The sequence below is a fragment of the Trifolium pratense genome, linkage group LG7 (genome assembly GCF_020283565.1).
Source record: "Trifolium pratense cultivar HEN17-A07 linkage group LG7, ARS_RC_1.1, whole genome shotgun sequence".
Classification (NCBI taxonomy): domain Eukaryota; kingdom Viridiplantae; phylum Streptophyta; class Magnoliopsida; order Fabales; family Fabaceae; genus Trifolium; species Trifolium pratense.
This window is the reverse complement of record NC_060065.1, coordinates 35,968,927-35,993,417: the sequence shown is the minus strand read 5'-3', so window position 1 is coordinate 35,993,417 and position 24,491 is coordinate 35,968,927. Positions and strand designations below refer to the sequence as shown.

Genomic DNA, 24,491 nt, shown 5'->3' with positions numbered 1-24,491 from the left:
GGAGCAACTTGCTGATATCATGACCAAGCCATTGAAGCTTGAAACTTTTTGTAATCTTAGGGATAAGCTAGGTGTATGTGATGGTCATAGCCTAGAATGATTGTTTGTTATTGTATAAACTGTTCACATGTGTTCAGTTTAGGGGAGTGTTTGTTAGTGTTGTTAGCTTGTGGTTAGGCTCAGCAGGCTTAGGCCGTGCCAATGAGCAAGGTTAGGCGCGCGCGCAAGGCAAGCAGGCTTGGCCTGGCTTGGCCTGAAGTGGCTTGGCTAACAAGTTAAGTACTTGTAAGTGTGTGTACTTGCTTGTGTGTGATGTACTCCTATACAAACAAAATCCACGATTCATTTCTAATAAAAAGTTTATTGTTTTCTTAAATTGATGCTTCTTTTTTTTTGCAATTTTGCACTCAAATTTTCTGCATAACAATTAGGATCAAGAGAATTTGATATTTACATAAAAAAATTGATATTTTTTGTGTGTTTGCAGATAACAAAATGCATCAATCCTAAGGAGATGTTTTTTGCTCTTCTTCTCCTTTAATTTGCTATGGGTCAAGTAGTTCTTCTTTCTTCTCTTTTGTTCCTGGATTTATTTTTCAATTGACCAACTTATATATTATTTCTAATAAAAAGTTTATTGTTTTCTTAAATTGATGTTTCTTTTTTTTGCAATTTTGCACTGAAATTTTCAGCATAACAATTAGGATCAAGAGAATTTGATATTTACATAAAAAAATTGATATTTTTTTTGTGTGTTTGCAGGTTACAAATTCGACCTTTGTGTCTGAATCAACATACAAGGAAAAAGGTTATTCATTGTACTATTTTTTTAATCATTCATTATACTATTTTTTTTCTTAATTTATCCAAAAATAATAGGTTAAATTTAAGAAATATGAGCTGAGTTTTTTTTATAAAATTAGACATTTGATAATCTCTACTATTTATTTATATATCACTCCAATTTTTTGATAATGTCTACTATTTGATAATGTGTTACTACTTTATAATTGTTTTTGTGTAGTTATATAGCTAAAAATTATATTAAAAAACGTTAATTAATATTTTGAACCAGCGTGATTTTATATAAATCATATATATTAGAGGGCAATCATGTTTTGTTTTAAGACAAAAATAGAAGAACAAAAACACTTTCGACTGCAAATAAGAGTTATAACGTAAACTAATAATGAGTTATAATGTATAATTAATTGATATAAATAAGAATAAGCTAACTATTATATATTTATACAAATAAAGTCGGTCTTTTTGGATGCATAGATTGATCTCTCTTCTCAAACATATCTATACGCAAATCATATGCATCTTTTTCCCCAGCACATACTAAAATATAAAATAGAAAATATTTTACATTATTCTATTATGTAGATTGTCAAATATTTAAGCTCATGTTTTTATTGATATAACATTTGTTTATCTAATTTTTTACCCTTATTTCATGATTTCTTTTAATGATAAATGTGAATATGTCTATTTATTTTAGGTGAATGAGGAGATCTATAATAGGATATAAAGAATTCTATTTCACAAGGTGTATGTGAACCGCTTGGATCTTAAGAGAATGATAGAAACAAAAAAAAAGTTGAAAATAAATTTTTTGAATGATTTTACTCATGTGACGTCATTGTTAATTATAATTGTAATTGTAATTGTAATATATAATATACATGAAAAGTACTGGTGTAACTTGACTAAGAGGTTGTCAAGATAGATTAATTTCCATACATGTATCATCTATAGTTTAAACATAGTTGATTGAGTAAAGTTTATATATGCACTTTATATTGATCGACGAACAATTTGTGCTCTTCTTTTGAAGTCTAGCTCTAATATAAAATTTGACAAAATTTATTCCAAAGCTCTTTAAATGTCTATTTTTTGTTTTATCAAATAAGAATACTATTTACATAAAAACAGTAATTGAGTTTATAAAGGTCAAGATAAGTGTCTAACATTTTTTTTATAATAATAATAATAATAATAATAATATTATTATTAATAAAGAGATTGAAATATAAATAAGATAAAGTTAGCGAGAATTGAGAGAGAAAATGCGATAAACATAAAGAGAATAATGGATATAAGTCGATGTCGATCCTTAAAATATATTAGTAGACTATAGTTTTTATGATAAGTTTTCTTCCTCATGCTTAGTGAACTTATGATGTGAACCGTAAGCTTCCAAAATAATGTCAAACCGATAAAATTAAAATGAACAAGATATTCATTTTTAATGCATTTTTTTTTAAGTCTCCTTTCACATACATAGCGGACTCATAATCTCATCATTTTGTTTTAGCAATATGACAAATTTATTCAAGCACAATGACAATGAAATGTTTTGGTAATATTGTGACTTTGGTATGAAGATTAAATATTTCATTTTAATAATGTTTTGACTTTAATTTGAAATATATTTAGAGGGTTAAAGATATATTTAATAACCCTATAAAATACTACTTAACACTGCACATGCATGACAAAGTTGTTTCGAAAGCTCTTTGAATATTTAGTCTAATAGAAAAAACCTCTTTGAAGTATAAAATAATTATTATACTTTAAAAAAATTTACGGTTAATTAACATGTCATCTCATTTTTATAAAGGTCGAGACAAGTATTTACAATTTTTTCATATAAAATAATAATAAGGAGATTGGAGTATAATTAGGATAAAGATAGAAAGAATTGAGAGATACAGAGAATGATAGATGTAGATAATATAATAAAATAATCCACTATTTTTTTCATAAAAACAAAAAATATATTAAAACAAAAATTACACTAATTTGAAGATATATAAATCAAACCCATAAAAAAGAAGATTAATAAAACAATTTTTTAATATAATACACTAATCTCTGCACTTTTATTGTTTTTTATATACACCTAAATAACACATTGTCTATCTTAAAAGTAATTTTTATCTACCTATCTATATTATAGATTCACTTGACGAGAAAAAAAGATTAAAAATATTTTAAAAGTCACTTTTATAATTAAAGAATAATTCAACAACACATCTAAAAAAAATATTATTTTTAATACAACTTATTATAAAACATAATTTTTTTAAAAAAATATTCTAATCAAACCCGTGCAACGCACGGGTTGAATACCTAGTTATAGACAATATAAAGTGAGTCAAAATGTAGTATGGGTGGCTTATAAGAAAAAAACGTATTTTGGTATTCATTGGCAGCTATTAGTATATAATGAAATTGAAAGAAGATGATATGAATGATTAATTTGGCCATAGAAGGCACTATATTAAGAAAATACTATAGACTTTATTGTGGAAGGAATAAGGGATAAATTCTTTATAATAAAATAAGTGGTCTCATAATAAAACAAGAAAATCACTAAAAATATGTGTATAAAATATTGGGTCGTTACATAATGATTTTAAGGGAGATGTTACACAATTAAGAGTATTGGCTAACTGAATAAGTCTAATTCACATATCATTGAAAATATTTTTGTTATTGTTATGGTTGTTAGATAATCAGTGTTTGGAAATTCATCTGAGAGAGATCAAACGTACATGATGGATTGGCTCAAATGTATGTATATTTGAGATCAATCTAGAGGATTTCTAAACGCGGACATGTACCTACTAGTTGTATGACATGTTATAATTAGCTAGATGACTTTGTTGTTCTTCAATTCCAATTTATGAATCAATTTCTCCCCAATTTTTCAGATTGATTTCTTTTCTATCAAATTTAAGGGTTATGACTGACTTGTTTACATGCACATTAATTCAGACTATAAGAGAACCAAAATGTTAAGAGTTAAAACATACCAATAGGAGAGAGTTCATACAAGGCTTCCATTTCATAATAATCATGTCCATAACACAAATAGTAGCAAAAAAGTCAGATGACATTTGAAGTAATAGGCTATTGAATTAGACAATTACCATTCCAGTCATTCAATACAACAGAGCAAGTCAACTAAGAAAAATAAAATAAATATTAGAGAGATCATGATGCCTAATTAAGATCCAGCATTGCGGTCTGAATCTGGTAAAAGTCTTCTATAGTAGAAGTATACTAATATTGTATCAAAGGTGTCAAATCCTGAAAAAAGAATCATTTAATTTGATAATTAAGGTCTTCTATAGTAGAGCAAAGATTTCATTCTATTTTTTGGAATGTAGACGGATCAGAACCAATTATACATATCTATTTAAGAATCAAGTTATCACAATTGAATTCATTTATAAAATGAGCTTAAGCTACACATCTAATTTAAACTAGTGCAAATAAACTTTTAATTTTGATTCACTTCACTTGCTATTCAATCTTTCATTGTCTAACTTCAATTTCAGATTGATTTCTATCATGTATACCAGTTTTAGATGGAGAAAACAGGATTTCTGGGTTAGGGTTCACAGCGATTTCTGGGTTCTTGGATATTAGGGTTCACAACGATGTGAGAAGGAAATTGATCGCAGGAGTTGTTTGAATTTCTCTAATAATATATTAATTATTGATTTAGTTGGTCAATTTAACTAAGGCAAAAATAATTGAATCAGTCTTACTAAGATTAGCGCGGCAGATAGCAAATGGATGCTCCATGATTTCATTAACCGTAAATGGCTATTAACAAGCAATAAGTATCCCTTATTCCTTCCACAATAAAGTCTATAGTATTTTCTTAATATAGTGCCTTCTATGGCCAAATTAATCATTCATATCATCTTCTTTCAATTTCATTATATACTAATAGCTGCCAATGAATACCAAAATACGTTTTTTTATGGGAAATGATTGCTCCGAGTTGTTTGAATTTCTCTGGGAAACGGTTGCATGAGTTCGATTGCTTTAATAACATTTTTTTAAAAAGCGTTGTCATAATGCTTTGCGTATTGGGCTATAATAACGGTTTTTTACAAAAAGCTATTATAGTGTTCACTGTTTGAAGGCTTTAATAACAAGTTTCATAAAAGTGTTATTATAAAGGATACCGTTTGTGTTTTAATAGCATTTTTTAAATAAGCGTTATTAAAACTCATTTTTGTAGTAGTGTTTATCCAATCTTCTCTTATTTGACAAAAAAAAAAAACCAAGAATAATTTGACAAAAAAAAAATTAACAAAACCGGTCAAAACTTTATCAAGTTAATAAAACCAATTCTCTCTTTTTCAAGTTGTTGTTGAAAAACTTCTTCTTGGATGCCGAGTCAAACGAAAGTTTAAAGTCCTAATACGATTCTCCGACAACGAAGGGCCTATTTTGGTTAGGGACCGGTTGATGACAATTTTAGCAAGTGTACTAAATTCGTCCTTAAGTAATAAAATTTACAAGACTCGTATCCATAGAGATTGTACTTATTTCAACAAAACAATTCAATGATTTTAGGATTAATAAATAAATTGCAAAGGGGGATTTCCATTGATTTGTAGTAACAATGACAATAATTAAAATTGCAAGAAAGTTGAAACGTGAACTTTTATGAGAGAAAGACGATTAAAAATTATTTTGAATCATCTCTTTGTCCCTACATGGTACTATAGGTTCTAGCCCTCAACAATAAAATTCTTATAATTACGATAATTTAACAAAATAGATCGAGTCCAATTAATTGGCTCATCGATCCCGTTTATCTAATATAACACCCTAATTCCTTAGGTGAAACTAATATTATCAAAAGCATGAATGAACGTTAAATTCTTAATCATATGAACTAATTCTTTATTCCTAAAGCAATTACGATTGACAAACAATTAATGTAGTTCTGGTATAAACCCTAGGGTCAATAGTGATTTATAACTTAAAATCAATTTGAAAATGATCAATTAACGAAAAGCAATAAACACAAGATTAACTGAATAATTATAAGTTTTCATTGAATAAACTAAAATACGTAGTTACATGGCTCAGATAGATTCAAAAAGAATTATCTATAATTCCTAATCTGCTGAGATTAGTTACTCATAATAATAATTGACATAACAAAAGAGTTAGAAAAATTATACATGAATAAACGATGTAAAACATGACGGCAAAACCCTCAATTTGTATTTCTCCTTTTGCTGGATCGTGACTTTCTCTCTCTGCAAAGTGATATTTCCTTTTTATGATCAAAAGGCTATACGTTGTAGCACTAGCATAGAAGGCAGATCGTGCCACTACTATTTCAACAAATCGCGTCCTTGTTGTTGTTGCTGACATCATGTTCTTTCTCTTTTTTTACAATTGCTGACATAATGCGCATGTAAGGCTGGTGTCACGCTCTGGATAGATGCACAAATCGTGTCCCTTTAAAACTTGTGTCGTGGCGCGGTAAAAACAGGAGCTATAACTTGAATTACCTCAAAATCTTGGAATTTTTTCCAAGTCTTTTTTCTTTTAGTCTTTATTGTTCAAACTCTTTTATATGTGAACTTTTTCATAAATTCTTCTCTTTCACCATGCAATTACAATACTCCTAAAAATTAACTAAAATACTATAAAATAATAATTAAAAATACTCAAATGACCGAATGTCATCATAACCTCAAACTTGAATTGTTGCTTGTCCTCAAGTAATATGCATGTCGAAACAAAATTGTCAATGAATTAACAAATTAATTTGAATGATAAAAATATCACAAAATGTTCTCTTCATCCGGTGATGGAGCTACCGGTCTTAACATCAGTGATCCTGCTCAATCAATACTTTGACTTTTAAGACTTCAATCAGATTCAGTTCAATGATTATTCCACACGATGTTCCGAGTTCAACTTTTTCTCTCACTCATTAATTCACTCAAATTTGATAGGTAATTCACTCCATCAACATGCAAACGTTATTTTACCATAAGCTTGAAAAAATTCTAAACGTCGATCAAAGTAAATACATCACACACATTTTTTGAGGTCTTCAAGGTTGTAACTTGGCTTAGGTAAATGGTGGGATAAATTTGGGTAAAGTAGGCTAATTTGGAGTTAGGTATCTACTACTATTCCTTACTGAATAATACCATTATCGCGGTTCAATTTCAATGACAGTTAGGTAGGTAGAGAATTTATCCTTCAATTTTTTTTAAAGATGCCACTATTTTTCATGCTTAATGGCTCTTTGTTTCTTTATATTCTTCTTTCTTTTTTTCTTTTTTTTTTTAACCGAAGAAACTCAATTATTTTTGTGAGTCTCCGTTATTTTTTTTTTTTTAAGTTCTCGCTAGTACTCCTACCCCAAACTTAAGATGTTAATTCCATAAGCAACCACAAACTTAAAATGATGTGATGACAAGTAAATTTAAAGCTTATACCTAACTCCAAGGAGGGTAAACAGATAAAAAATTTCAGGTCTAAGAGGCTTATAATTTGGTATGCCACTGAAAGAAAAGAGAATATTTTTAGGCTCAAAGTGGTTTAGCAATGGATGGATATATAATGACAGGTAGCTTGAAAAGACCCAAAGTACCAAACAAATGTGCCTCTATGTGTGTAAATGCAAAACCAATCAACAATAGAGAATAGTCGCAAGTTCTAGAAAATATACAAAGCATGGATACACTCATAAGATGTGAAAGAAATAGTATAACGTGAAATTTATTTGGCTCAATAAGCTCACCAGCTGAGGTATCTGAAAGTTGAACCAGTACACCGTGCAAAACTCCATCTTTCCTACTCGTCTCGTTGTCTCTTTAACCATCATACTTTCATGAGCAGTCACACGTCAATTATTCTTTTATGTGCAAGTCTAAGATATTTTCATCATGCAAATCCAGGTACTAACACACTGACAATACTGAAAAGACATAAAAATATTAAACTTGATAATAAACAAGTAACATAAGGATGAAACATACGGGATTGTCAGCAGACAACATGACCGACTCTTTCTTTTTCTTTTTTCTTTTTTTTTTTTGACTAAAAATAAAAACTGAAATAAAACATACCGGATGGGTTGCCTCCCATCAAGCGTGTGTTTAACGTCCCGAGTTTGACTATATACCCACACAAGTTAGGGTGGATACTTGATAGTTATTCCAACCATGGTATCTTCCTTCATGGTGCATATATCATCCTTTTTAGAAACAAAGACCAAATTTTCAAGTGTCAGCTTCCTAAACCTCTCCCATTTGTTCCTCCATTTTTTTTCTTTTCTTTTTTAGAGGTGTTTTTGGAGTTTCCGTAGGAGCTTTTACCTGTTTCATGCTTCCTCCCTTCTTTTTGTTTTCTTCAACAAGAACATTAACTTTCTCGATTGATCTAATTGGTGGCTCATCTTGAGCAATTTCCTCCTCTAACTCTTCAACTACACCAACCCGACAACATTGAGGGTTTTCATTCTGATGACTCATAGACTCAAATACATTAAAAGTCACTTGTTCATTTTGAAAACTCAACATTAGCTCACCTAACTCCACATCTATCAACGCTCTACCGGTAGCCAAGAATGGTCTTCCCAATAATCAGGGGACTTATGAGTCTTCATTCATATCAAGTATAACAAAATCGTCTGGAAAAAATAAATCATTAACTTTTACTAACACGTCTTCAAGAACTCCGTAGGGATACGTGATGGAGCGATCAACCAATGTTAGAGTCATTTTTGTTAGCTTAGGTTCTCCACAATCAAGCTTCCTTACCATGGATAGATGCATCGAATTAATACTAGCTCCTAAATCACAAAGAGCTCTTTTAACTTTTACCTTACCATTTGAACACGGAATAGTGAAACTCCCAGGGTCTTTCAACTTCGGGGGCAGCATCCTTTGCAAAATTGCACTACACTCCTCTGACAAGGCAACATTCTCGTCATCCCTAAGCTTTCTCTTACCGGACAAGAGATCTTTCATAAACTTGGCATATATCGGCATCTGCTCCAAAGCTTCACTGAAGGGAACATTAATTTGCAAGTTTTCGAACAACTCTACAAACCTTTTGAATTGCCATTCTTCTTTTTCTTTCTTTTTCTTTTTTTTTTCTTAAGGTGAGGATATGGAAGCTTCGCATAAGAAGGAATTACCTGCTCTTTCCCATGTTCCTTGAGAAGTTGGGCTTTGGTTTTTTCTGAGCATCGATTCTGCATCAATTAATTTTTCTATCTTTTCGACTTCTCCCTCAGTGTTTCCCTTATTCCCATTTTCACCTTTTTCTTCTGCTAGTCTTTCATTCTTTTCGACTCCACCCTCTTTTTCTACTTCTCCCTCATTTACAATCAACCACTCATTTTCTACTTCTCCCTCAGTTTCACTCTTTTTCTCTACTTCAGACTCTTTTCTTTTCTCACTCTATTTACTTACTACCGATGGCACAACTCTACTTCTCAACCCAATGGCATTACAACTCTCATTCCTTGGATTATCCAACGTGTTTCCAGCAAAACCCCCACTAGACTGAGCAACCACCTGTTTTGATATTTCGGATGGAAGCTTCATGATTTCTGTTGGATGTTTCTTGACTGGCTCTCATGGCTTCGAAGTTACTCTAAGTCATCTGCATGAACTTATTAATTGTTTCTTCCAAGGGAGATAATTTTCTAGATGGTGGGTTTTGAGAGTTCCCTTGAGAAAAATTTCCTTTATTACCCCACTGCAGATCAGGGTGATCTTTCCAACCTGGGTTATATCTGTTTGAATAAGGGTTATTTTTCTGATATCCTCCGACATAATTAACTTCTTCAGCTTTGGGTGAACACATTCCATTAGCGTGTGGCCCGTGGCAAAAATCACATATGACTTCTTGAACCTTACTAGCATTCGCCTCTGCTAAAGACTTTGCAGGTAAATTTTTGTTTAATATCTCGATCTGGGCTAGTAGAGCTGTGTTTGTGTCAATTGCGATCACACCTCTCTTCTTGTCGCTTTTGGAACGATACTCATTCATGCACATGTTCTCCACCAGTTGTCTGACTTCATCCTCATTTTTATTTCTAATTGTACCTCTAGTTGAGGCATCTATAAGCATTCTGGATTGCATTCTCAGACCTTTGATAAATATCTGCATTTGTTCCATGCTTTCCAGAGAGTGATTCGGACATTTCCTCATTAATAATTTGAAATGCTCATAGGCTTCATATAGAGACTCTAACTCACCCTGTTCAAAACCAAAGTATTTTCCTCTCTAGGAGAGGAACCACTGATAATGCCATTATCGTCTAGGAAGTTATTCACTCTATGCGGAAATCCAAGAGGAAGAAAGGGGACATGGTTTTCAAAATTGACCTCGAGAAAGCTAATGTTAGCTGGGATTTCCTTTAGTCATGTTTAATTAAAAATGGCTTTCCCCCGGTGTCTATCAAGCTAATTATGTTTTGTGTCACTAGTTCTTCTTAACTATTACGTGGAATGGGCGTCGCCCACCTAATTTTTCTCCCACTCGAGGCATACAGTAAAGATACCCTTTATCCCCTTATCTCTTTGTGTTGTGTATGGAATTCTTGTCACAACACATTATAAAGAATATTGATGACGGGCTTTGGAAACTTGTGAGACTCTCTAGGAATGGTCATCCTCTCTCGCGTCTTTTCTTTACTGATGATGTTCTTCTCTTTGCTAAAGAAACTAAGTCCCAAGCTTTGAATATTGATTCTATGCTTAAGCAATTTGCTAAATATTTTGGATTGAAGGTTAACGCTACAAATCCAAGGTTTTCTTCTACTCGGAGAGGAAAAATATCCTCCATTGTTGCTAGTACAGGTATTAGCCGCACTCATTCTATTGAAAAATATCTAGGCTTTCCTATGTTATATGATAGGCTTCAAAGAAGAGATTTTTCTTTTGTGGAAGAGAAAATTAGTAAGAGCCTTGCTAGCTGGCAGCACAAGTTGCTTAATAAGGCTGGTCGAATGACTTTGGTTAAATCTGTATTAAACTCTATTCCTAATTACTACATGCAAGTAATGTGGCTACCCCAAACCACTTGTGACTTTATTGATAAAATGACCCGCAACTTCTTGTGGAAAGGTTTGTCTAATAAGGGCCTTCACTTAGTTGGTAGCCTGTGGGGCACTAAGTACTCCGCCGTTACTCGAAAGAAGTGGTTTGAAAAATAAAAACATAGGGAGAAACTTGCATCTTTATCCCGTCACAATGGCTTCGGGCTACTTCCCTATTGCACCTGAGTTGTGGCCAGAGGAGCATAAGAAAAGCTATGAAGGAGGGATTATGACAGCAATGTCCACAGTTGCTACAGACTTTAACAAATCTGGATATGGTGCGGTGATTCAAACACCTTCATCGCATCCAGGCTTATTCTCGATTCTAATGCCGTGGAATTCTGGAACAGATATAAAAGATCGAATGCACAAGTTTTCGAGGACAGCTCATGTGTTTGCTCTGGCAAGGGATCAAGCATCGGGAACTGTGGTGGATTCACCTAACCGTATAAGTTATCAAATGAAAGATGTAGACAAAGATAACTTAAGCAAAGGAATTGAGAAGGTGCTTAGAACAATGGCAGCAGCCGGAGCCGAAGAAAATGGGACGCATAATAATAAGGGAAGGAGCTTAAAGGTTAAGGAAGTGAGCTATCATGAATTTGAGAAATTTGTTAATGAAGAAAGCTCAATGTCATTTACTGACCTTTCGACACCAGTATGCTCCGCACATCAGATGGGAAGCTGTCGTATGGGTAATAACCCAAAGGAATCGGTTGTGAACCAAATGGGAGAAACATGGGAAGTTAAGGGTCTTTATCTTGCAGATTCAAGTGTTTTTCCCACAGCTTTGGGTGTGAATCCGATGGTCACAATTCAGGCTATTGCATATTGCACGACGCAACATGTTCTTGAAGTTCTCAAAAGGAAAAGATGAAGAGGAGAGCACTCAAGTTGTAATGATTTTAAGGGAGATGTTACACAATTAAGAGTATCAGCTAACTGAATAAGTCTAGTTCACATATCATTGGAAATACTTCTATTATTGTTATGGTTGTTAGATAATCAGGGTTTGGAAATTCATCGGAGAGAGCTCTAACGTACATAATAGATTGGCTCAAACGTATGTATATTTGAGCTCAATCTAGAGGATTTCTAAACGCGGACATGTACGTGCTAGTTGTATGCTGTCATTGTTGATTCTTCAACTATGACATGTTTCTTTCATTGTTAATTTTGTGATATGTTGGTGGTCTTTATTTTTTCTCTATGTAATCATGTCAAATAAGAGATAGTATAACACTATAGTATAAGTGTATAATAGACACACAACAGATGCTCTGTATGCATGGTGCGAATTATCAAACACAAGTATCTTAAAGAAGATGTCCTGCTTAACATAACCAAAAAACCAGGTACAGTCACTTGGAATGCTATTATGAAAGCTTTATCGGAACTCAAAGAAGGATATCAATTTTTTCTGGGTAATAGTAATAACTCCTTCTGGTATACAAACTGGTCTGGGAGTGGTATTCTGGCCAATCAAGTGGTGAATGTTGAGAAATCCTCTAGATTGAGCTCAAATATACATACGTTTGAGCCAATCCATTATGTACGTTTGAGCTCTCTTCGATGAATTTCCAAACACTGATTATCTAACAACCATAACAATAATAGAAATATTTCCAATGATATGTGAACTAGACTTATTCAGTTAGCTGATACTCTTAATTGTGTAACATCTCCCTTAAAATCATTACAACTTGAGTGCTCTCCTCTTCATCTTTTCCTTTTGAGAACTTCAAGAACATGTTGCGCCGTGCAATACGCAATAGCCTGAATTGTGACCATCGGATTCACACCCAAAGCTGTGGGAAAAACACTTGAATCTGCAAGATAAAGACCCTCAACTTCCCATGTTTCTCCCATTTGATTCACAACCGATTCCTTTGGGTTATTACCCATACGACAGCTTCCCATCTGATGTGCGGAGCATACTGGTGTCGAAAGGTCAGTAAATGACATTGAACTTTCTTCATTAACAAATTTCTCAAATTCATGATAGCTCACTTCCTTTACCTTTAAGCTCCTTCCCTTATTATTATGCGTCCCAATTTCTTCGGCTCCGGCTGCTGCCATTATTCTAAGCACCTTCTCAATTCCTTTGCTTAAGTTATCTTTGTCTACATCTTTCATTTGATAACTTATACGGTTAGGTGAATCCACCACAGTTCCCGATGCTTGATCCCTTGCCAGAGCAAACACATGAGCTGTCCTCGAAAACTTGTGCATTCAATCTTTTATATCTGTTCCAGAATTCCACGGCAATAGAATCGAGAATAAACCTGGATGCGATGAAGGTGTTTGGATCACCGCACCATATCCAGATTTGTTAAAGTCTGTAGCAACTATGGACATTGCCGTCATAATCCCTCCTTCATAGATTCCAGAAACAAACATTTACATCAAAAGGGAAATCACTTGCACAGGTCATTCAATTCCTCCAAACAATAGAGCGAGAGGAACCTTTGAGCTTTCTATTTGTCTTTGTGGGATGATGGTTCTTTTTCTGCATAAGGATACTCTGGTGGAGCAGACCACAAACCCAAGAGAATAATTAAGTGAAGACAGAGAAGTAAAGCTGATGAAATGTTGTTTGAAGGATAGATATTCCAGCACAGCTCCACTCCCACGAACAAAATTAATCTACTTGATCGTATAGAGAAAAGAATCATTTATGAATTCAACCGACATTAAAATCATAAAATATCAAAGAAAAGCGAGGATGTGAGTTAACCTACCGGACCAATGTTGGGTAGCGTGTTCTCCACAACAAGTATGGTAAGGTATAGAAGTACCTGTAACGTAAGCCAATTTTCACAACAGTTAGCACCATTGCATTTGTTAGAATACAAAACCACGAACATGAGAAAGCTATGTTATTATTCGCTTAATACAATAAATAGTTCAAGAAGTATAAAGAAGAATTTATGGGGAAATATGATATATGAGAATTAATATTGGTCATCAACATAAAAAGCTGGCTAACTCATGATACATCTGCGAGAAGGACAGCACAAACTGAAATGCTGGTATTAATGGAACTGTGAAAAAGGATAAAGGTTGGCCATAAAATTACACCAAAAGACTAATTTTATTCACAAAAGTTTAATAAATGTATAAAAGTTATAGCTAAAGCTAAATATACGCAATCATCAAGTAGATGACAATAACATGAAATATTAACTGTGAAGAATATCTTCATATCAGAAGAAACAGAACAATTTGGCCTTAGGTATTAAGGCCACACTTTAGAGCGTTCCTTTAAGTTTTTTTCTTTTTTTGGTGAAGAGTGTTCCTTTAAGTTATTACACTGTATATAATATATCCCAGCATATTCTGTCACACGAACCTTCTTTTGCTTCATTGTTTAACTTATTTTGACAAGTACAATCAAACCAAACAACGTTTGCACCTAAAGCAAGTAGTATCATTAGCAAAACAAAGGTTATTCCCAGCACACTTACCATGAATAGAATTGATAATGCAATGACCGAGCGCATACAATGCCAATGAAGTTTCCAACAAACATAGTAGTCACGATATCTGAGTGAGAGGCAATATAAGATCACTTATCACGAAAAATGGAAGTACCCTTATCCTTTTAAATTAAACACAAAACTGATTGCTTACGTTCTTTAGTGAGGATCTTGATGGATGTTGAAGTGCTCTTGCCAAACTTCTGAAAAGAGGAGGAGAAGAAAAGTGCAAACTTCATTCTCATAAAGACATATCTTGAATGCAGAAACTTTAGAAGCCCTCCTTCATGTCTGTAGGCAACTAAATAAGTAAAAATTAGAACCCCATTTCTGAATAGAAAATAATGAAATATAAATTTTATACCTACTTGCACCATCTATAATGTGCAAATGAAGCAAGTGCTATAAGGTGAGCAGCCAACAAAAAGATTGCAAATCCCTTGGATACAAATACTGGTTCAGGGATGAATTTGAAGTTAACAGACCTGATAACATAACAAACAATAATATATCAGAAAATTCAACTGGACCAAACAAAATAAAGGTAAGATACACTGATGTGACATGGTGAAAAACAGAGAAAATCAGCTGTTGTTCTGAATCTAAGACATGAAGTTTAGAGGGTAAAATTTAAATATAATTTAGACAACTTGCCAACAGTCTTAACCTGAGAACTGTAAATCATCTCATTTTACCCACCATAGAAAGCATAAAATATTCAGCACCTTTTTAGCTAATGTATTGCATCTAGAGGAACCTCTCTAATTATGTTTCTTAGTTCTAACAGGTTGCAAATGATCCTTGCACATAAGAACTTTAGATACTTTTATTTGAGTTATTTGCCTTGTCTGTTCAACATTACTTGACCACATAAAAACAGTTTTCAGGTAAAATTTATGACTATTTTTTTTTTAAAAAAAAAAAAAAAAAAAAAAAAAAACAATGAGTTTAGATCAAGAGAAATCGGCCCCTATGCAAGGCCATGGAGGACCCACCAACCTCAGCGAGGATTTATCATATGACTAAATTTGTTTGCAGAGAACATGGTTATCAAGCATATATCACAATACAAAATAAGTACCAGAAATGGATGAAGACGCGGCCAAGATTGAAGGCTCCTGATATGTATGCAACTGGATGTGAAACCAGGAAAGGAAGCCCCAATAATATCTGTAGCGGTTGTTGATCAGGATTGGAGTTAACTAAAGTCACCAAAATTGGACACATCTCGCCCTTTAGAACCAATCAATCATTAAGCCTGAGAAGAGAAACTCACCTGAAAAATACAGACAAGAGAATTTGAGAAAAATATATATACCAACCATCAGGAAAACTAAAGATTTGTTGACTCTGTAGAGCATTTTGCGTGAGGAAATTAAAATGCCAAACAAATATATTAAGGAATCAGAACATCACTGAACCTGAACCAATGCTGCACCAGCTAAAGCCAATAACACACCACTGATATCCATAGCCTGCATGTGTAAAAAGAAGAGGAGGCTACATGAGCACTGCTGTGGTTGCCAATGGATAATAACATTAACAAATGATACATACTCAACAGTAAATATTGTTGGTACCTTTAGCATGAGCAGCAGTAAAGGCGGAGCATAAAGAAGAACATTCATCTTAACCGAAACAGCCACGCTGACAAAAAGTTATTCACAGTCATGTAAACAATTTAACCTTATAGAAAGATAAGTTAGGAAGATAGCCTTTACCTAAACACAATCAAACCTAGATTCCACCTTCGGTGCATGAGGAAGAGCAATGCAGCATGAAGAAGTGTCATGGCCACACAATCATTAAAGAGACGGAGGACAAAGATAGAATGCACTCGTTTTGACAGAGAAAGTAAGCAAAGAGCCCACCACGGAAGCTGTTATGAATTTCAAGAACAACGAAATTAACACCAGTAACAAAGAACCTTTCGGTATCCAAATTGGATTTTTGCAGATTGGATGAAATGGCACAAATATGTACTGCATAAAAACCAACATGAAGCACAAAACATGTGTCGAATAAAATGAGTTCCACAAATCATCGCTACATGTCAGCAAACTACTAAGGCCAAATTAGGATTAACTTTCAGTAAACCTTCATTTTCTCCTCTAATGAATCCATGAACTACAAATATACTAGTCTCAAAAGTCGAAACTATTCTCAACCCATGAAGTTAGTCACTCAGTTACTTTCAAAATAGGAGAGAGATGATAGGAACAAAAGGCCAGCTTAGATTAACTTATTTGAGCTTATCTACTGGCATAAGTACTTGTGAGAGACTGTTTGGGAGAACTTATTAAAACAGTTTATGACTTTATAAGCTGTGTTCAGGTTATTTTCATAAGCTCTCCAAGATAGCCTATGAAAACGGATTATATCTTATACAGAAACAATTTAACTTAATTTAATGTTTTTTTATACATATAGCTTATGCATAAGCATTTATGCTGTAAGCTGCAAATTAAGTTGTTTATCCAAACATAGCCTAACTTGCTATAGACGGAATTTGTGCTTACCACATCAGTTTTGACATAGATGTATAGAACGATTGCAAGATTAATGATATACAAAACTCCAAACAAAATCTGCAATGAAAAAAGATAAAGACATTACAAAACTACTAAAAAAAACATTAGAATAGTGCAAATATAATGAATGAGATAAAAAGAAAGAATGAAAATGACCTGAGCAGGGTAAACTTGTCCTCCAGTAAGATACAGAAATGCAGAGTAAATATAGAGAAAACCAGCAGGGTAAACAAGAGGACCAGTATCACCCTTTAGATTACGGTAATCTCTCTCACCTCCTAGAAACCCTTCAACCTGTGACATGTAAGCATCCCAATCTATTTTTGTATCTGAAATTGATCAAGATATTCGTATAATAGTATCAGAAATGATGAATTGATTAATGGAATGTTGAATTGAGAAGTAGTTACCATGAAGGAAACAACTTACAGGGGACAAATGCGATGATGAGGAAGATGAGGATTGAATCGGCAATGAGAAGAGAAACTGCTATGGGTATTTTGGGGTTTTCCATGAAAGTGTTGTTTTGTTTTGATCTAGGCGGAGGTGCTGATTGTGTAACGGATTCCACGGCCATTGTTTCTACGTTTTTCAATCTTCTGCCTCCGATTTCCATTTTGTTATTGTTATGATGATTGTTCGCAGCATCAACGATGTTTGGTCTCAACTGAAATTGGAACTCCAAAACTTTGAACTCCTGTCACTTTAGTTGTTTTTTTTTACGTCAAAAAACATGTTTTTGGGCTCAATCGGATGGGCCATCTAGACTAATTATATATTGAGAATTGCTTTTGGCGCCCCATGTGCTTCTCGCGCCACGTTTCCAATTTTATCCTTCTGCAACTTAGTAGCGGACGTTATAATTATTACTTAAATTGTGTTGTTTGGTGGTTGTCTAATTGTGTTGACTCAACTTCTATCTATTTCAATTCAAATTGATCCAAGTCCGGTCAGTTCCACTCTAACGGTTTTTCTGATCAAATATATCTATTTGTTACCGTCTATGCATGTCTCTCTTTTTCTAATTGCAATTAATTGGTCTCTGCATGTATCTCTTTTTCTAATTGTAATCAATATGAGAGATTCATCTTTACCGCTGCCGCACATTGATTACCATCTATGCATGTCTCTCTTTTCCTAATTGTAATCAATATGAGAGATTCATTTGCTGCTGCACATTGATTACCCTCTCTGCATGTCTCTCTTTTCCTAATTGCAATCAATAAGGCTTTGTTTGGTAAAATTAAGCTATAAGCTAGCTGATAGCTGATAAGCTAGCTGATAGCTGAAAAGCTAGCTTATAGCTGATAGCTGAAAAGCTAGCTGATTGAAATCAAAGTGTTTGGTAAAATTAGCTTTTTAAATGATTGATAAATATAAAAAGACATAAAAGGATATTTATATGTAGTGGGTAGTTTTTGTTTTAGTGGGTAGTTTTTTATTTTATAAAAAATAATAAAATTAAATTAAAGGTTAAAAATGGAAAAAAACTATAAAAAACTATAAGCTATAAGCTCAAACGCTACTTGAAATAGCATCTCAAAAAAAGTTATAAGCTCGTGAGAAAAACTTTTTACCAAACACTTATTTTTTTCCGAACAAGCTTATAAGCTAGTCCAATAAGCTATAAGCTAGCTTATTGGACTTACCAAACACACCCTAAGTCTCAGCATGTATCTCTTTTCCTAATTGCAATCTATATGAGAGATTCATCTTTACTGTTGCCGCACATTTTTTGGGTTTCTCCATCTACGTTTCAATGATACCTACTCCATCATCATTATCAATCTCATACTATTTACTTTAACAATTTTGTGCCAATCAATTGAATCAATTGTATGGTAAGAGAAGGAACAAGACTCACACTTGCAATACAAGGTATATGTTTATTAATCTGTTTTCACAATTGAAAATTAAAGATCCATCTGTTGGAGTGTTTTCTACAACTGGAATCAATTTAGTTGTCTTTTTTCCCTCTCCGGCACATTTATCTGTTTCATGTTAATTTTATTTTTTTTTTAGAATTTGTCTTCCTCTCCACACTTCATCGCAAGAAGTCCAAATCAAGAATTTTGTTCTGTTTTGCTCAGCTCTGTTTCTTATTATCGTTGCTATGTCGGCAAAAACAACTAAAATTACTTTAACAATTTTGTGCCAATCAATTGAATCAATTGCATGGTAAGAGAAGGAACAAGACTCACACTTGCAATACAAGGTATATATGTTTGTTAATCTGTTTTCACAATTGAAAATTAAAGATCTATGTGTTGGAGTGTTTTAGTTATCGTTTTTCCCTCTCTGACACATTTATCTGTTTCATCAGTTAATTTATTTATTTTATTGTAGAATTTGTCTTCCTCTCCACACTTCATCGCAAGAAGTCTAAATAAAGAATTTTGTTCTGTTTTGCTCAGCTCTGTTTCTTATTATCGGTGCTATGTAGGGGTGTGCATGGTCAGATAATTTGACAATCCAAACCATATCCAAACCAAAACCATTTAATTGGATTTGGATTCATAACCATAATCATATTTTATTATAAATCGGTTATAAAACTGGTTATAAATTTGGTTACGGATACATAACCAGTTATTTTAACCAAACCAAATTTAAAAGCGGTCATTTTTTAAATCCAATTTTTAAACTATTATTTTTAAATCTAGATAAAAAAAAATCGGTTATTTCTTTTTAAAAACTGGTTTACACAATTTTTTAAAAAAATCTATTTTTTAAAAAAAAATCAAAATTTAATAAAAAATAAATAAAACCAAGGAATAAATTTTGTAAAAGTTCACCGTAAACCAAATTTTTTGTAAAAGTTGCTTAAAAAAAAATTGTAAAGAATCCAAATTTTATATAGAATAAATTTCTATATCTTGTACTGTGTCACTGTGTGTAACTTGGAGGTTGTTGTGCCTTCTTCTTCGTCATATGTGTGCTTCCATCGCCGTCACCATGCCTACCACCGTCCCTCATCGGATCTAATCCTCTACCGCCTCTCCTCAGATTATGAAATCAAGCTCAGAGCTATCGGTGCCGCTGTCGTCAAAGAGAGAGAGAGAGCGGGAGAGAGAGAGAGAGAGAGGGAGAGAGCGGGGGAGAGAGAGAGAGGATGGTGTGGTGGTTGGTCGGATTGGCTGGAGATGGTGGTGGTTGGCCGGATTTGCGGCGGCGGAGAGAGCTTTTCTCTCTTTCTCCCTCGTTCTGTTTCTTACTTTGTTTCCTTTTTTTTTTGTTTATTTGTTTTTTTATATATAGATTTATTAATAGAAAATGGTGGTGATGAAAGATGGAGTATTTATCTAGATCTCTACATTTTCTGTGATCCGATGGATATGGTTATAGATTTGGACATCCCAAATAAAAACTGGATTTATAAAAATGGATGACCAACCATTTTGTGATAGACTAGTTTATATTTGTTTGTAAATAACCGGTTAATTGGATATGATTTTGAATTTGGATGTGGTTTTATCCACGTGACCAGATATTTTGCTCACCCTAGTGCTATGTCGGCAAAAACAACTAAAATTAAGCTCAACTGGTGTGTTGATGTTGATGGTGTTGGAAGAACAAAAAAGGAAATATCCACGTGTTGCAACTACCAGCTTCCACAAAATCATCATGGTCAACATCATCAATAAGACACAACACAAAGTCATAAACAAACAAACTAAATCCTCATTCATTCCTATCTTTTATCACTACCAATTGCACACGCGTAACGTTTCTCATTCAAACCCCTTCCATTCTCCTCCACTTGTCACTCACTTTTCCACCACTACTCACTATTTCTACACACACCATCACTCTTCTCTCTCACATTCATTTTTCTTCCAACTCTTTATTCTCTTCTCCAATGGCAGCAGCACCATCTTTCACCACAGACCTCAAACAACGAATCATAACACCTGATCAAGGACAAACAACAACAACAACCACAAACAACAAAAATGGATCAACAATTAACAGCAAAAGAGACAAAAGAACCGCAATGGCAAAACGTGGTCTTAGATCACTCATAATAGCAGTTTCATTCCCTCTCTCAATAACCCTTTTATCCATTTACATATCTACTTCATTCACCTCTTCAAACCACATCAACCTAGTCATAACCAGTTCAAAAAAGCCATTTTGGTTTCCACCTTCCTGGGCTTTACACCTTATGTTACCTGCTTCAAGCTTCTTGATGGGTCTTTCAGCTTGGATGGTGTGGGCTGATGGTGGCTTTCATAGAAATCCAACTGCTTTTTTGCTTTACTTGCTTCAGCTTATCTTTACTGTTCTGTGGGATCCTTTTGTTTTTGGAGTTGGAGCAACGAGTTTTGGTTTGTTGATTTGTTTTGGAATTTTTGGGAGTATGTTTGGGTGTATGCGTTTGTTTGAGCAGGTTAATCCTATTGCTAGTACTTTGATTAAGCCTTGTTTGGCTTGTATTGCTTTTCTTTCCATTGTTAATCTGAAGCTAGTTTTTATCTGAAAAATCTTTAAATACATACATGTTGCTTGTATTGTAGCAGAAGGAAACATAAATAGCCAGTTTGACTGATGTGTTGGAGACACCAGGTGTAAATAATATGTAGATTCCCACTTTTTTAAATGCTTTGTACTTTTTACATCCAAATATGATTATATAGTGTAGTGTATGTGTTAAATTTGAATATTGTAAATAGAATATTGCATTTTTGTGCTTTTATCATTTCTTTTGTTACTGGGATTATATACTGGGATTTTAAGGGAACCAAAATAGACATATCAGTGTTATGAAATCGATACAGTCTTGATGAAGACTATAAGTTCAAGTTAAAATTGGGATAATAACAACAAAATGTAAGGATGTAATCAAATGAAATACTCAATTACAATTTCACTTTTTGGTGTAATCAATTAAATAGTACTCAATTACAATTCTTCTCATGCTCTCTCAAGCACCATGTATGGCTTATATATGCTGTCAATCACAGTTACAACTTAATCATCTATGTAACTATAGATTGAGATATCACACAGCTAGGCATTTTTAATTTACAATCACCCAAGTAACTATAGTCTATAGATTGAGATACCACACAGCTAAGCTCTTAGTTAACAAGCTACCTGAATATTCAGCATGTTCAACAATAAGCAGCACCTTCAAGTTTAACTATGCATACACAACCACTTGAAAGAGAACCAAACTAAAAACTAAGGATCTAAAAGAGCAACATACTTTTATTTCAGAAAAGTAACTACACAACAACTAATCTCAATTTGGCAAAGAAGGCGGCTTATTGGTCACTTAGCTCAAGGGTAAAACAAAATCAAATCCTATAGATTTTTCGACGGAGATTAGTTATCATTAATCGACGCAGATTAGTTATCATTAATAGTGCTGGATTTAAAGAAAAAAGAAAGAGCAGCTGATAATTAAGTACATTGCATAGCAATTAAGACCATCTGTCATCAACTTAACAGATAACAACAACAATGCAGACACAAATTTTTTAACAATGATACAATTGTTTATTATGCCTCTCTGTCCAGTGCATAATCTTGAGAGATTGAAATCCAATGCCTGAAACAGTGAACTATATGCAAGTCTGCTAGATAACAACATGGGCTTGCTGATATGTAACATGGACACAAGCATGTAAGCAATAATCATTGCACAAACACAACAACTAATTGTTATAATCCTCACCACACCTTATACAACATTCCATAGAATTTGGCTGCCACATTTTGTTATCTTATTACTTGAATGACGAATAAACTTTATGAATAAACTCATCATTGATCAATTGATTGAACAGAAGATTACAAAGGATTGCAAATAAAAGATTATATAGAGGATGAATAACTCCCAAGTATCCTATAACAAACTAAGAAATGAACCTAATGTCAAGAAGAAAAATGTTATCAACAAATTATTTATCTAATAAAAACCATTGAGAATTCCAAAATGCTTGGAGTACAATTTTAACTTCATAACCGCAAGTCTGCAATCAGAAACCAATACAACAGCTACAAATTTACAACACAATGAACCGTTATATGTTCAGAAGTTACAGAAGAATGTCAAACCAAAAAAGTGCATCTCCTACTTTCCTGTTTCTTACAATGTATACTTTCTACCGCACAAAAAAATGACAAGGAGACAAAATTCTATTTCTGCAACTAAATATGTAACACATTGCAATCAATCAACACATCTCACCTAGAAGATGATACCTCAACAGCTTTAAAAGTTGGATGGAGCAAACCAAGTTCATCTTTAACCTCAAGAGGATTATTAGTCTCATTCCTTATTCTCCTAACTCTCCTACTAACCAATGATTTATGTGCGAATCCATAAATCTGTAATATCTGATTATCACCGAAATTGAAAGCTCTGTCCATCTGCTTCAAGCATCTCTCAACAGGATAATCCCCAAACTTCCCACAAGGCTTACACCCCACAAAATGAGTCACCAATGGCCACCTATGATCACCAAAACCAGGATGATAATTCTCAATCATTTCCTCATATCTATCGACCAAAATCCCCCAATAACCATGCAAGTAATAACCATTCTCAAGATAAACCTTATCACCCCATTTTTCCTTCTCCTTAGCCAACAAATAAACCATAGCAGATTGATCATCCGCTTCAAAAACCGGCCTATCTTTGAGTTCGCGTGTAAGGACTTTCCCCGCTTCATCCCTAACTTTCCCTTTTGGTCCCATTGGTGCCCAAGCATCAAGAATATCCAATGACCATTGACAATTCCTCAACAAAAAACTACCGGTATTCAACCCAATCCAATTCTTCTGATCATAAACCATCTCATTCCAACCATGCATAACCAAATTAGAATCTTTATACCTCTCCCAAGGAACCTCAAAGGCCATATCAGTAAACATAGCATCACTATCCATCCACCATAGAAACTCCACTTCTGGGTGTGACAAAAGAAGCTTACGAATCAATGGAAGCTTTGCCCAAAAACCAGCCATTTCAGCATCAAAAAGAGCCATATTGTAAAAAACCTCAATACCATGTAAACGACAATAATCAATCTTGTTCTTAATCGACTTCAACAAGTAATGATCACCAACCGGATTCTCACACGGTTTTGGCGATGACCCAGTTACCAAAAGCACACGAGGATTTTCGGGTCGAATAAAATTTGGGAAATTGGGGTTTTCAAGAAGCCATTTTGATCTCTGTTCATCCCAATTCGAAATTTTTGGTCCTAAACGATAAGGCTCATTCAAGCTGCGTTTTTTGTCTTCTTCTTCTTCATCGACCAATATTGTGTTGATATCGAAAGCATTGTAATTGTTTGTTGAAGAAGTGGAACTATCTGAACGAGAAGAAGATGTTGATGTTGTTGTTGAATGAATCTCGCCGAGAATGCGGTGAGATGATTCGGGTAGCTTACGAGAGGTGAAACGGTTGCGAATGTCGACGAAATCTTGCTCCGGCGTACCGAATTTACCGGCGCCGATGGTGCCACGTAGGACAATAATGGTGAGGAAGAGACAGAGGATTGTAACCTTACAATGGTTGAGAAATCTCTGAAATTTTCTAGCTCTTTGAGATCCCAAACATTTTTCTAACAT

The 24,491-nt window shown here is 33.7% G+C and overlaps 5 protein-coding genes and 1 long non-coding RNA gene across 6 annotated transcripts; 3 read left to right on the top strand and 3 right to left on the bottom strand.

The window, feature by feature from the left end:
• The first annotated feature begins 492 nt into the window (after nt 1-492).
• LOC123897908 lies at nt 493-1,633 on the top strand. Its single transcript, XR_006805136.1, has 3 exons — nt 493-556; nt 763-808; nt 1,505-1,633. It is a non-coding gene; the product is annotated as an uncharacterized LOC123897908 (long non-coding RNA).
• Nucleotides 1,634-8,081: 6,448 nt separating this feature from the next.
• LOC123896356 lies at nt 8,082-9,398 on the bottom strand. The gene is made up of 4 exons (XM_045946754.1): nt 9,267-9,398; nt 8,987-9,167; nt 8,509-8,848; nt 8,082-8,418 (listed from the first exon to the last, which is right to left on the bottom strand). Exons 1-4 carry the CDS (start codon nt 9,396-9,398, stop codon nt 8,082-8,084), a joined length of 990 nt encoding a protein of 329 aa, XP_045802710.1.
• A 992-nt stretch (nt 9,399-10,390) lies between these two features.
• Nucleotides 10,391-11,774, top strand: LOC123896355 (long-chain-alcohol oxidase FAO4A-like). Its single transcript, XM_045946753.1, has 2 exons — nt 10,391-10,858; nt 10,953-11,774. Exons 1-2 carry the CDS (start codon nt 10,391-10,393, stop codon nt 11,772-11,774), a joined length of 1,290 nt encoding a protein of 429 aa, XP_045802709.1.
• Nucleotides 11,775-12,614: 840 nt separating this feature from the next.
• Nucleotides 12,615-17,572, bottom strand: LOC123897907 (dol-P-Man:Man(5)GlcNAc(2)-PP-Dol alpha-1,3-mannosyltransferase-like). The gene is made up of 12 exons (XM_045948724.1): nt 17,337-17,572; nt 17,064-17,236; nt 16,896-16,964; nt 16,098-16,255; nt 15,957-16,023; nt 15,798-15,851; nt 15,458-15,546; nt 14,745-14,861; nt 14,531-14,667; nt 14,365-14,443; nt 13,639-13,695; nt 12,615-13,543 (listed from the first exon to the last, which is right to left on the bottom strand). Exons 1-12 carry the CDS (start codon nt 17,521-17,523, stop codon nt 13,375-13,377), a joined length of 1,356 nt encoding a protein of 451 aa, XP_045804680.1. The 5' UTR covers nt 17,524-17,572; the 3' UTR covers nt 12,615-13,374.
• Nucleotides 17,573-20,618: 3,046 nt separating this feature from the next.
• LOC123897903 (translocator protein homolog) lies at nt 20,619-21,516 on the top strand. Its single transcript, XM_045948720.1, has one exon. The coding sequence runs from the start codon at nt 20,767-20,769 to the stop codon at nt 21,385-21,387; it is 621 nt and encodes a 206-aa protein (XP_045804676.1). The 5' UTR covers nt 20,619-20,766; the 3' UTR covers nt 21,388-21,516.
• Nucleotides 21,517-23,099: 1,583 nt separating this feature from the next.
• On the bottom strand, nt 23,100-24,491 carry LOC123897901 (xyloglucan 6-xylosyltransferase 2-like). The gene has a single exon (XM_045948717.1). The coding sequence runs from the start codon at nt 24,489-24,491 to the stop codon at nt 23,100-23,102; it is 1,392 nt and encodes a 463-aa protein (XP_045804673.1).

Coding starts and splice junctions, on each gene's coding strand:
- LOC123896355 (XM_045946753.1), top strand. CDS start 10,391: ATGGAATTCTTGTCACAACACATTATAAAGAATATTGATGACGGGCTT. Junction 10,859..10,952: donor TTCCTAATTACTACATGCAA/GTAATGTGGCTA, acceptor GCCTTCACTTAG/TTGGTAGCCTGTGGGGCACT.
- LOC123897903 (XM_045948720.1), top strand. CDS start 20,767: ATGGCAGCAGCACCATCTTTCACCACAGACCTCAAACAACGAATCATA.
- LOC123896356 (XM_045946754.1), bottom strand. CDS start 9,398: ATGAAGCTTCCATCCGAAATATCAAAACAGGTGGTTGCTCAGTCTAGT. Junction 9,168..9,266: donor GAAGTAGAGTTGTGCCATCG/GTAGTAAGTAAA, acceptor ATTGTAAATGAG/GGAGAAGTAGAAAAAGAGGG. Junction 8,849..8,986: donor AGGAACATGGGAAAGAGCAG/GTAATTCCTTCT, acceptor CCTTCAGTGAAG/CTTTGGAGCAGATGCCGATA.
- LOC123897907 (XM_045948724.1), bottom strand. CDS start 17,523: ATGGAAATCGGAGGCAGAAGATTGAAAAACGTAGAAACAATGGCCGTG. Junction 14,862..15,457: donor CGCGTCTTCATCCATTTCTG/GTACTTATTTTG, acceptor TTATGTTATCAG/GTCTGTTAACTTCAAATTCA. Junction 14,668..14,744: donor GCACATTATAGATGGTGCAA/GTAGGTATAAAA, acceptor AGTTGCCTACAG/ACATGAAGGAGGGCTTCTAA.
- LOC123897901 (XM_045948717.1), bottom strand. CDS start 24,491: ATGTTAGAAAAATGTTTGGGATCTCAAAGAGCTAGAAAATTTCAGAGA.